The 12587-nt window shown below is 36.4% G+C and overlaps 1 protein-coding gene across 1 annotated transcript in view; it reads left to right on the top strand.

The window, feature by feature from the left end:
- Window positions 1–12587, top strand: part of LOC127934447 (unconventional myosin-X) — a 37961-nt gene that overhangs the window by 3845 nt on the left and 21529 nt on the right. The window contains exons 2-3 of the mRNA XM_052531839.1: window positions 4942–5040; window positions 7243–7401. Coding sequence (XP_052387799.1) covers window positions 4942–5040; window positions 7243–7401 — 258 coding nt within the window. The remainder of the gene's footprint in view (window positions 1–4941; window positions 5041–7242; window positions 7402–12587) is intronic.

Genomic DNA, 12587 nt, shown 5'->3' with positions numbered 1-12587 from the left:
GTTGTGACTGTATCCAGGCAGTGAACTGAACTCGAATCGAATCACTCTGATTTGTAAATGAATCATTTATACATTTTTTAGCCAGATCCGTTGATTCATTGAAAAGATCTAACTGAAAAGAACTGTTATTTTGCAAATAGCCATTTCTTCTTTCAAGGAGATCTCGATTCAAGGTTTGAAATATTATGCACATCTTCTCGACAAGTCAAATGGACTGTCACACATTTTCAATCTTGAAAACTTCAGTTCCCAATTTATTGTAATTGCATGGAAAGCATTTCCCAGGTCATTCTCCCAAATGTCCCTTTTGTGGTTTATAGAAGAAATAGTTAGAAGTTAGAATGAGGATGAGTACATGATGACAAATTTCCTTTTAGGCTAAATATTCTTTTAATGTTGAGTCATGTCAATTAACACGCAAAACTAAATGTTTAATTTGTTCCTGAATGACTAAAGCATTATAAACACCAAACAAAGGGGAAGAAAACAAGAGGACTTCCTTTTATGATTCATAACAATTACAAACTATGAGGCTTCCCCTTATGAAACAAAAATATATTGCAGTATATTGGAGAATATCATGTAATATATTAGGCATATATTCTTATATATATTTATTTTTTCCAATATATTGCGATATATTGAAAGCGGCAATCATTTGTATATTTTGCAATATATAATTTAATGTATGTATCATCAATATATTATTAAATGTATTCAAATATATAAAATATTAGAAAATAAAAAGGGAAAATAATATATTACAATATAACAATATATTTTAAGAAATATATTGGTAAATATATTTTCCTTTCGTAAGGGTCTAAACTGTGACCAGGTACAAAGTACACCTGCATACAAATACATGCATGCACGAAAATGGTCTTTGTTCTGTGTGAATTTATACAGCTCTCTCCCGCGTTCACTCTCGTCATGAAGTATAAACACACATTTTTCATTCTGCAGAGAAAGAGAAAAGTAGGTCAGGCTGCAATGCAGTGTATATGAGTGTGTTTGAGGGGGGTTGCTTGGTGAAAGAAGTTTGGTTATAAGTTTAGGAGAATGAACTGTCTGAACATCAACCCCAGCATGTGAGAGAACTGAAGTTTAGGTCTTTGGGTTGGAAGTATGCAGGAATGCCCTTCATCACAGGCCTGCCTTCGTGTTAACCCAAACGATATCTGATCCCTCACTTCCTGCAGCCAAATGAGAGAAAGAAACGGGGACAGCGAAAGAGCAGTGGAGAAGAGTGTGTGCATGTGTGGTAAGCTCTAAACATGCTCCGTAAGCAGCAGAGATTACAGAGTAACTCTGGTCTGTTTCATCCTTTACTCCGCCCAGCCTGCTCGCCCTCCAAAACTCTGATTTTATTTTAAGATTTAGTTTAGATTCACAATACAAGGACATGCATGCACACACTGCACTTTTTAACTTCAAAGTGAGGTTTTTCTTTCATCGGAACATGAAACAAAATTAGGAAGGGTCAGTGATGTTTGATTTGGGTGTCTTTGTGCATCAGTTATGTGCATGTGTTGTTTTAGTTGGATTCTTGGTACCTGTTTAAATCCGTGATTCCCTTGAGTCATCTGTTCTAGCACAGGAAGTGAATATTGGCCAGAAAACCTGGCAGACATGTGCAGTACCATTCAAAAGTTTGGGGTCTGGAAGATTTTTTTGTTTGTTTGTTTTTCTGAAAGATAGTAATACTTTTATTCAGCATTGAATTGATCATAAAGACTTTCTATTATTCAAAGAATTATTATAAAAAAAATTTAGGCTTTCATGGTTTGCACAAAAAAAGTTAAGCAGCACAACTGTTTTAAAACATCAATAATATGAAGAAATATTTCATGAGCAGCATATAAGCATATTAGAATAATTTGTAAAGGATCATGTGACGCTAAAAACTAAATGGGTTCTGAAAATTCAGCTTTGACATTACAGAAATAAATTCAAATAGTATTCTGTTTGAAAATATATTAAAATAAAAAAACAGATATTTTAAATTGTAAATAGTGTTTCACACTATTACTGTTTTTATTGTATTTTTGAGAAAATAAGTAGAGGGTTGGTGAGCATCAGAGATGTCTTTCAAAAACGAAAAAAAAAAAAAAATCTTACTGACCACAGACTTTCTTTTTTTTCTTTTCTGTCAATGTTTCTTTGCTCTTCTCTCTTAGTGAGTTACAGTGAGGGTTTTGTGTAGTCAAATAACACCATGGGTATTGAAATATAATTTTAGATCTGTTGGTTAAACCTCACAACAGTTGGACTGAAGCGTTTACATAACATTTAGGTTTTTGTGTCATTTCAAAAGGTCTACATCTAAGCAATAAATTTGACTCAAGATATTTCTGAATGAAATATGACTGGAGTATTTTTAACTGTGAAGTGTGAGCATGGGAGTGTTAAAATCATAAACTGATTACAGTTGTAATCTTCTAATATTTGCAGATAAAGACGAGACGAGGTCAAAGCTGCTTAACTCAAAATATGCTTCTGTCCATGAAAAACACACACACACACACACTCAAGTTCAGTGCCTCAACCACCACGCACTCCTGGATGTCCCCAAAGTGAGGATTTGTAAGGTTTAGCAATCTTTGAGGGGCATTTTTGTTCTCCACACATAAAAAAAAAAAAAACATTGATCAATTCAAAAGTTTCTTAACATTCATTTCTAAACTGTATCTCTAGAGATGCATTACACATTAACCAATCATGTGGAGATGAAATGTTGGGAAGCATCCTGGTTTACTGCAGAGATGGTGAATTGGATTAGAAGTCCTGAATTCCTGAGATAAATTTGGTTTAGGGAGGAAAACAGCTTCCTGTTTGTTTAGGTTAGAGATGCGCTAACTTGATGGGGCTGACTTTGAGTGTTGAGGATTTAAAGTAATTTGAGACAAGAGCAAATCCAGTACAGAGTTGATTTCTCTTGAGACAGTAAACATTGACTGTTAATACTCAAAATGCTCCATGCTAAATTATTCATATTGTAACCTTTAAAAGTTTCATTTCCTCTATAAGTGTATTTCTTTCTTTTTTTTTTTGGCATTTGACATGAGCACATCATTGATAAAATCACTTCCTGTGGCCGAGCTGCATAGACTAGTTAAAAGTTGGTTACATAAAAACGTACTGTAGCTTGGTCTAACTTGAATCTGCAAAATAAGACTTCTTACTCCTTGCCTAACTGCTAGTTAGTTAAACTAGTTCATATAAGACACAGTCTTAAGATAGTGGCAAATTTATGAAACTAGCCTTGTCCTATTTTTTTCTGTTCTGTCTTTCTCAGTTTGTCTGTATTTGTTTTTTGTAGCTACTAACTTTAGCAAACAAGTGGTAGGTTAGCGAAAAGCCTGCATATGTGCATAGTCTGTTAGAAACCATGAAGATGTGCACATGAAAGTAATCAGAGAGAAAATAACTTAAATTGTCTATTTCCTCTACAGACCTTTGTCTTTGTCTTACCAAACAAAAGTGTTTCTGTGATTACTGTGGCCTTTCAGGTTGGAGTAAACTGTGGATTTCTATTAGAATAATCTTTACACTTGGGCTCCAGCTAACAGCTAATTTAACCACTCAAACTGTTGATTAATTTGATCAGTTAATCGGACAAAAGGCAAATTTTATTTCCTGTGTTGCATTGAAATAATTTCAAATCTTGCCAAGTGCTCTCTGTCAAATAACATGCAAACTGAAGGCCATAAAAAATACAAGCCAAAAAAACCTCTCCTGTCCTAAACTCTTGCCAGTAGTTGCGTCAGTATTGCTCAAAACCGTGTTGTTTTGACACTCTTTCCGGTGGAATCAGTCTTAGAATGGTTAAGTTACTTATAGTTGTTTCTGGATATTATGCTGGGTTTGGAGAAAATGTTCAACTGTGTGTGTCCAGCTGCACAGCTGTTCTGTTGCAGTTTAGTCTGATCATTCAGCAGTTCTGTGTCTGTGTGTGTGTGTGTGTGTGTGTGTGTGTGTGTGTGTGTGTTTCCGTTCTTCTAAACTATAAAGGACTGTTGAGTTTATACCACTGCCTGCATTAGAAGTTGAGAGAGGATGACAGGTTAACAATGATGAATTTGAAAGATTTAATAATCCAAATTAACGTTTTTAAGAGTATTTATTGATATTCAAAAGGCTTTCAGTGAGTTTTTCACAGTCTAAATTTAAAACTTGCATGTTAAAAGTTGTTGTTTGTACTGTGGTCAGACATAATCATTTTGTTGTGTTCATGTTGTATTTGATTTATACTTTCAGTCTGATGTTTTCAATGTGGAGAATTTAGTGGTAAATTATATATGTAGTACATTTGAACTAGTATATACAACTACTATACCCATAACGCAATGTAGCAATGGACTGAAGTTCTGAACACAGCGTGTGTGTGTGCGTGTGTGCGTGTAAGTGTGGAATGGAGTTAAAGTTCAGATGTGTCTGCTTCATTGGGGCCTCACAGCCAGTCAGGCCTGTTCAGATCACCATGTGTTTCTTCCATCAGCATGTACACTTTTAGTGTGTGTGTGTGTTTGGCATATGAGAGAGAGGGAGGAATTTGCTATAATAAGGTACAGTTATTGGTAATTATTGGTCTTAATGAGGAGAGCCTTCCAAAAAAAGATATTGCTCAAAGGTTTATTTGGAGGTCTTTTGGAGACCCATGTGAAACTAAAACCAGAGATCTAAAACTAAAAACACCAAGATGTTAAGATCTATAATTAAAAATACAGCATATTTTAACTCAAAAGTTGTCTATTTGATTGTTTCTGCTATTTGTTAGGGATTTTTCTGTATCACAGAATGCTGTTAAAAAGATCCTTTCAAAATTTCTCATTTCATTTCAAGATCCACAATTCCATCTAATGCATGGTTTTGCAAACAGTTGTTGTGTTTCTGCTACTGTTCAAGCATTTTGCCAAACAACATTTGTGTGTTTGATAGGGTTGTCGTGTATGGCTCTGGGTGGAGGATCGTTATGTCCCCAGTACTGTGGACTCATGTTCTGGTGGAGTGGTGGTCTTTAACACCGACTATGGACAGGTAAGTGGGGGTGGGGGTGTATGCATTACACAGGAACAATGGCTTAACATCTGCTCTGTGCACCTTAGATAAAAAACACACTGCTGAACAGGTGTCATGCTCTCATTTTACACAAACACACACTTCTCTGTGTACACGCCTGTTTAGAAAAGACCAGCAGGCTGCTTGTCGTCATGGAGCCCATCAGGTACACAGAGATGACCAGATACTCAGTTAAGCCTGTTTCTTAGCTGAGCACCGTCTGTGTTTGTGTTTTAATGTGTTTTTTAGTCTGTTTCTCATCTTCCCACATGTATATTAAAACACACACAACTTGCTTGTGTTTCTGGCTTTTGTTTCTGGTTTATAGGACCATCAGTGGCCCATCTGTTACCTCCAAGTTGAGATCAGAATCTACATAGCTTAATAAAGCAATAAACACCTTCTGTTTCGTCTGTGCATTTCAGTGTTTTAAGCATTGGTTTTAGTTGTATTGTTTTAATAAAAACAGCATTAATAACCACATGCTAAACAAATATTTACACATTTATTATTAACAATAACTTTGTTATAATAATCAGTTAGCTGGACTTACCAGGAAGAAAATTAAATAATAAGTGACTAAGTGATGTGACATTCAGCCAAGTATGGTGACCCATACTCAGAATTTGTGCTCTGCATTTAACCCATCCGAAGTGCACACACACACAGAGCAGTGAACACACACACACTGTGAGCACACACCTGGAGCAGTGGGCAGCCATTTATGCTGCGGCGCCCGGGGAGCAGTTGGGGGTTCGATGCCTTGCTCAAGGGAACCTCAGTCGTGGTATTGAAGGTGAAGAGAGAACTGTACATGCACTCCCCCCACACACAATTCCTGCCGGCCCGAGACTAGAACTCACAACCCTTCGATTGGGAGTCCAACCCTCTAACCATTAGGCCACGACTTCCCCTAAAATAAAATAAATGCACATTATATATTGAATATACTGCTGAAATAACTGCTTAAACCAGTCTGAGATGGTTTGCTGGTCTTAACTGATTTAAATAAGTGCCCAGCTTGATCAAACTGGTGCTCAGCTGGTTTAGCTCATCAGCAAGTTGGTCTTCTAGGTCTGACCTGTTGAAAGGAGTCTAAAACCAGCAAACAGACCTGCTTGCGCAGACTAGGTGACCAGCTGAGACCAACAAACCATTTTAGGCTAGTTTAAGCTGCTTTTTTCAGCAGGAGAAAAGAAGATAGAAGATATTTGTCACGCCCCTGGACTGTTTTGTTGTGCTCCATGTCCCAGTTTCTCCCCAGTCTGATTAGTTTGATGGTTAATTTGATTCCAGGTGTGTCTCCTTAGTTCCCCGTTATCCTGAGTTTAAAAACCCAAGTCCATTCTGTTTGTATTTGTTGGTCTCCTTGTTGAATGGGCTCCTTGTTCTCCGTTTTCAATGGATTATTAAAGACTATTGTTCGTGATTACTTCAGCGACTGTTCGTTCCTCGAGAATGTGACTATGATATGAGAGTGTTGAAACTTGTGCAGCTATCTATTAAATTGGTTGGCTGGGAAGTTTTGAAAGTCATTGTAAATATTGCCAAATAACTTTGCATCAGTGTGCATTAATATAGAATTCAGTTGTTGTGCCATCGTGGATGAATGCAGTATAATTATCGATTATTCCCTCCAAATTGTGATTATTAATTATGATTATAACAGTTTACATTGAATAATGTAGATACCATTGTTTGATGCAACTGCATGCCGTATTTTTATATGAAAATAAACAAGCTGAAAACACTCTAATTGAAAACTTTTAGTTTCATGTTAAAATATGAATAGTATTATAATTTTATTCTAAAACAATTGAAAAACCCTTAATATATCATGTAGAAAAAAGACATATCTTAAAGGCCTTGATATACTTCAAACGAAATTGAAGAGCGAACTGATATGACTTCATTTCGAACAATCAGGCCAAAACAAAGTTCATTTTGACATTTCAAAGCAACTCCCCCAAGCAAACTTTCTGGGGGAGTTCGTTTGGCTCCTAAACACCTTTAAGTTTCAATTGGTCTGTGGCAGTTACGCAATCGATGGATGTTTTACATTTTTGTTTTACTTTCTTTGTATATTGCTCTCTTTTTTTGTTTCTCTTATGAAAACATGAATACTGTGAACAAAAGACAAACGTACTGTTAACATGTGTTGCAAATGTGTGTTTTGTTCAGGTGTACACCTACAAACAGAATGCCGTGAGCAGGCAGAGGGTTTACCCCATGCACAGCAGCAGTATCAATGGGGTTGAAGACATGGCAACCCTACTGGACCTGCACGATGGGGCCATTCTACACAACCTGCAGCTCCGCTACACACAGAAGAGTATATATGTGAGCAAACACACACAAACACAGCCATCCACACACACATACTCCGTATATTATAGTCTGTTGTTTATTGAGTGTGCATTTGTGTGTGTGTGTGTGTGTGTGTGTGAATGTTTCAGTTGTGGTAAAAGATGCATTTGTCAAGGATACAAGGTTGTTGTGCAGGTGGCTGGATGGCTTTCTGGTCTTTAATGTGTCAAAGTAAAATATATTTGTTTAATTACATGTCTCTCTCCCTTTCACTCTTTCTTTCTTTATACTGCCTCTTTGAGCATTTCCTTACAACAGTGTACTGTGTTCTTCTTTGGGGATGGTTCAGCTGTGTTAGGTGTGTGTGTGTGTGTGTGTGTGTGTGTGTGTGTGTGTGTGTGTGTGTGTGTGTGTGTGTGTGTGTGTGTGTGTGTGTGTGTGTGTGTGTATGCACTGTCGGGATGTGGTCTGTGCCAAAAGCTTTTAGTCCAGTTCCAGATTTCCAGACTCACTCTAAGGAACAGAGTTAACATGCTACTGCTACTCTCTAAACAAGATCACCACTCTGAATTCAAGTCCAATTAATACATAATGATTGTTTGTGTATGGACTCAGGGGGACTTAACATCTGTCAGGTTAACATCTGTCTACACTACTCAGTAGTTGTATTTAAAGGGATAGTTCACTCAAAAAAATTTTTTTGTCAACATTTACTCAACCTCTTGTCATTTCAAACCTGTATGACTTTATTTCTTCTGTGGAGCACAAAGATGAATAACATAAATATCCTGGTCACTCTTTTCAATATAACGGAAGTGGATAAGGTCTGGGTCTATCATACTTCAAAAGGACACAAATGCTCCATAAAAATACAATTAATTATTGCAGAACTAGATCAATGATTCATTGTAAATATCTGATACAAAAGAATGATTTGTTCACAAATCGAACATGACTGGTTGTCTCATGAATGTGCCAAGAAGAGCTAGGGCAGATGTCAGGACTTTAAGTGAAAAATGACTTGAATTTCAGTCTGTTCCCCATACAGTGCTATTGTATGACTATCGTATGAAGTCTATATAGCATACAAAACTATTTTTATAATAATTGTATGGCCACTCTAGCACTTGACAGCCCAATCCCTCATTTACTTTCATTATATTCAAAAGGGTGGCAATGCCATGACTTTTCAGAAAGCATCTTTTATGTTTCACAAAAAGAAGAAAAAAAGCATTTGGGTTTAAAATAAAATTAGGATGAGTAAATGATGAGAATTTTCATTTAGTGCTGAATTGTTCCTTGATATTTTAAACATTTTCAATACACTGGTTTTACAGTCTGATATTATGATGTACTATATGTCCTGTCATTGATTTGTAAAGATATTTTAATTGGTCAAACATTATGATAAAAAGGCTATTTTTTTCACACAACCTAATAATAATAATAATAATAATAATAATAATAACCCTTACATGTCCATGCTCTTATACAGTATAGTAATAACCTGTCATTGAGAATTCTAAAATAATGAAATAGCAGTCATTCCAGGTGGTGATTCACACCACTCTCTCTCTATCTTTGTCTGTCTGTCTGTCATGTGAGGCTGGATTAGATCAGTTTGAGTGTGAGATAACCAGTCAACTATGCGAGTGTTTTTGGTCTGCAGGTATGTGATGGTTATCACAGTAACGTCAGAGTTACTCACTTATAGAAAATACACACCTCCTGTTTCAACATGACTGAAGACCTTTCCCACACCTTATTAGGAGTTGAGAAAAAAGGCCAGAAGGACTTAATTATGTTTTAATGTGAATCTGTAATGCCAAAAAGGTGTGTATTACGGTTAGGACTATCTTAAAAAACAGACGTGCACGTTCTTTATATAAAATCTGAATTCATAATTTATTAGGATCATTATACAGAACAGTTTAAAGGGGGGGTGAAATGCTCGTTTTCACTCAATATCCTGTTAATCTTGAGTACCTATAGAGTAGTACTGCATCCTTCATAACTCCAAAAAGTCTTTATTTTTATTATATTTATAAGAGAAAGATAGGCGGAGCTAAAGAATCACGAGCGCCAGTAGGCTTTTGGGCTGAGAGCATGTGGAAGCTGTGACACAGATCCAGAGGCTGAAATTTAACAAGAGCAGCATCAGCAAAGGCGGTATGCTATGTGGTATGTACTGAAACTGTATATATTTGCTTAGCGGTTTTGGAAAAGGACTAAGTTCCACTTTATGTCGTCTTTTTTTTTTTTTTTTTTTTTTTAAACTGTACATGTGGAAAGTGCAGTTTGATGACAACATTGCATGTTGTTTACTTGATGTGCTTACGCGCTGATAGCTAAGTTAATAACACAGAGATATTTGAAGCAGTTTTACTCACCGCATGTGGTTCCAACACACAATCCTGACCCTTTTCCGTTGGGACTGCATTATCCTTAAGAAATAAACGACGTGCAATCCGAAATGCAGGGAACAAACAAAAACACTTGCACAACTCCGTTGATGCTCTGTAAAAATAAACTCCATCCACTGGTCCCTTAATGCTGTTTCTCTTTTGGTAATCTGTGCAGGGTTGTCTTGCCTTGGCAACCAAAAACACACTTCTTTTGTGACTTTTCGCGACGCTCTCGCTCTGATCAGGCTGTGCTCAGCTCTCAGTGCTCTGCTATACGGGAGCGCGCGCTCTTCCGGCAGAAGAGCGCACACTTAGGACCCATATAAGGAAATTCCGCTCCATCTAACGTCACACAGAGCCATACTCAAAAAAAACTTTCCGAAACTTGTGACAAACCGGAAGAGGTTTTTTTGGAACAAAAATACTCCTTCAAACCTACAACTTAATTTTTGAAACTTTGTCCATGTTTAGCATGGGAATCCAACTCTTTAACAGTGTAAAAAAACTCAGTATGCATGAAATAGCATTTCACCCCCCCTTTAAAAATCATAAACTGTTGACACAAAAAGTGTCACGTTTAAATTTGTGCACAATAAACCAATGCATTCACCAACATTGTGACAGATTGAAAACACATTTTTTTTCATCGTCTTGTGTTCTACTATTAGCTAATTTTTTATATCCATTGCTAAATGTTTTGAATTAAATCTTTATTTTAGAGTAACATTTAATGCAACTAGTGGGGCGCAAATGACACACTTTATCATTAAAATGTTCTCATATAAAATCGCATTACAAAAAATCCCCACCCATCCATGTTTGTAAATCTAATAAATTGATTGGCTAATTAGAGCAGCCGTCCCAGGTCTGCTAACTGATTGGCTAATTGGTGACATATTGGAGCAATCAGGACGAATTAGGGTGTTATTTGTATGTGGTTAGTTTTTGGTGGTCTGTCAAATGTCAGCCTATTTCTCAGGCAACTTTAATGTTATATAAAAAATTAATGCACAAAATCACAGAAAAGTTTATTTTTCTGTTTCCAAGAGGTGATTAGACTAAGTACAAATAAACAGTAACATTCGCCATGCCATTAAAAACACATAAGTCATGATGAAATGAAAAGTGTATGGTTGAGTGTGTGTGTGTGTGTGTGTGTGTGTGTCTCGTCTTGTGGAATGTGTGTGTCTGGCTGAGATCCGATTCCACAGCATTTAAAACACAAAGACAGTTCTCTCTCTCTTGCTCCCTCTCTGATTATAAACAGCTGTGGACTTTTTTTGCCTTACATTTGGACAGAAAATACTAGGCCAGCTTCCCACATCAAAACACACATACACACACAAGGGGGCTGGTGATCCAGAAAATGTCTTTTGCATGTGAGGTTTACCTCTTTTTCATAGTATTGCTCCCTCTCTATTTCTTTTTCAGCCCCTCTTTTTTTGCTGTAGTGTGAGCGTGTAGCAGGAAATAGTTCTGCTTCAGTTGGGCCGGATCATGTTTCAACTGAGTTTAACATTGAGAGGATGTGTGTGTGTAATGTGTCTGAGTTCATTATGGATCACTATGCATAGCCGTCACTCTCGGTTGTCTCTCTAGACTGCAATCTCATGACTGAATCTGTCTGTGCATGTGGAACGTCATATAAAATGTGCTTTCTGCATATTTTAACTTACTGTACTGTGACTGTAGTCTGCTTTATGAGTTCTTTACTGTGAAGGTCTTAGTAGCACCATTGGATTGAGCCCAACAACAACAGAGCGATACAGATGACGTCCAAGCCTCCGTTCCATATGAGAATGTATATTATAGATTTCAGGAAGGGTTACAGTCATTATTTTTCAGGAGTATTTGAGCACAATACATGCTATTTTTGGCAAAGTAGTATTTAGTAGAAAATATGCCTACTGTGATTTTCTCAATCAATTTGACTCAGACTCATATATATAGTTAGATTAAACTCAGATTGAAACCGAAATCTTGATAATCTTTTATTCCGTATTATGATGTAGATCCAAGCTAAATGGCTTCTAGTATAGAAAAACTAATTGCTGACTGGCACTCCATTTATTTTTTCTATTGGAAGTGGATTAAATTGTTAGATTTGTTGTAATTTGCTAATTACTGTCATCTCAATGTGAGTGACAAAGTGTAAAAAGTTTTAAAACACCATGATGTCCACAAATAAATTATATATTGTATTATAATTAAACACTGCAATATCGTGCAACATAACCACATTTCCCTTAAAAAATCACTGGAAATAAATATTGTTCTTATACAGTTTTACATACTGCTTTTTAAACAATAGATGGTATATAAAGTGCAGTATTTGTAGTTAGCAGTATAATAGTATTCCATTCCAGGCATAGATGCTGTCACCTAGATTCTGAGACAGCAGTGCACCTTGGTTTTAAAATGGGAAGGTTTTTTTTTTTTCTCAAAGAATGACTTCATTTTTCCTGTTCTAAAAAAAGAAGGGAATCCCGCCAGCCCATTCTGAGCAAACTGATAACACCTGTGACTCAATAAGAAGGCTTTCCCCTTCTGAGGACCACAAACTGACAGCTTAATGTCTGCTTTAAAACTTCTTACTCACTGTGTCTCTGTTTCCAGCTGTTTCTCGCTGAATTACAGTCTGACATTAATATTGCTATAAAACCTACTGTGTAAATTCATCTCGATGATTTGACTGAACAAATCTCATAAACAAGACATGCAAAAATTCATTTAAACCATCATCTTTTATTGATTCTTTAGGAGAAATTTGATTTTGACACACATTGTATTCAATTGAGACATTAGCATGAAACC

The sequence above is a fragment of the Carassius gibelio genome, chromosome A2, assembly GCF_023724105.1.
Source record: "Carassius gibelio isolate Cgi1373 ecotype wild population from Czech Republic chromosome A2, carGib1.2-hapl.c, whole genome shotgun sequence".
Taxonomy (NCBI): Eukaryota; Metazoa; Chordata; class Actinopteri; order Cypriniformes; family Cyprinidae; genus Carassius; species Carassius gibelio.
The sequence above is the reverse complement of the archived record's forward strand: the minus strand, read 5'-3'. Positions and strand labels throughout refer to the sequence as shown.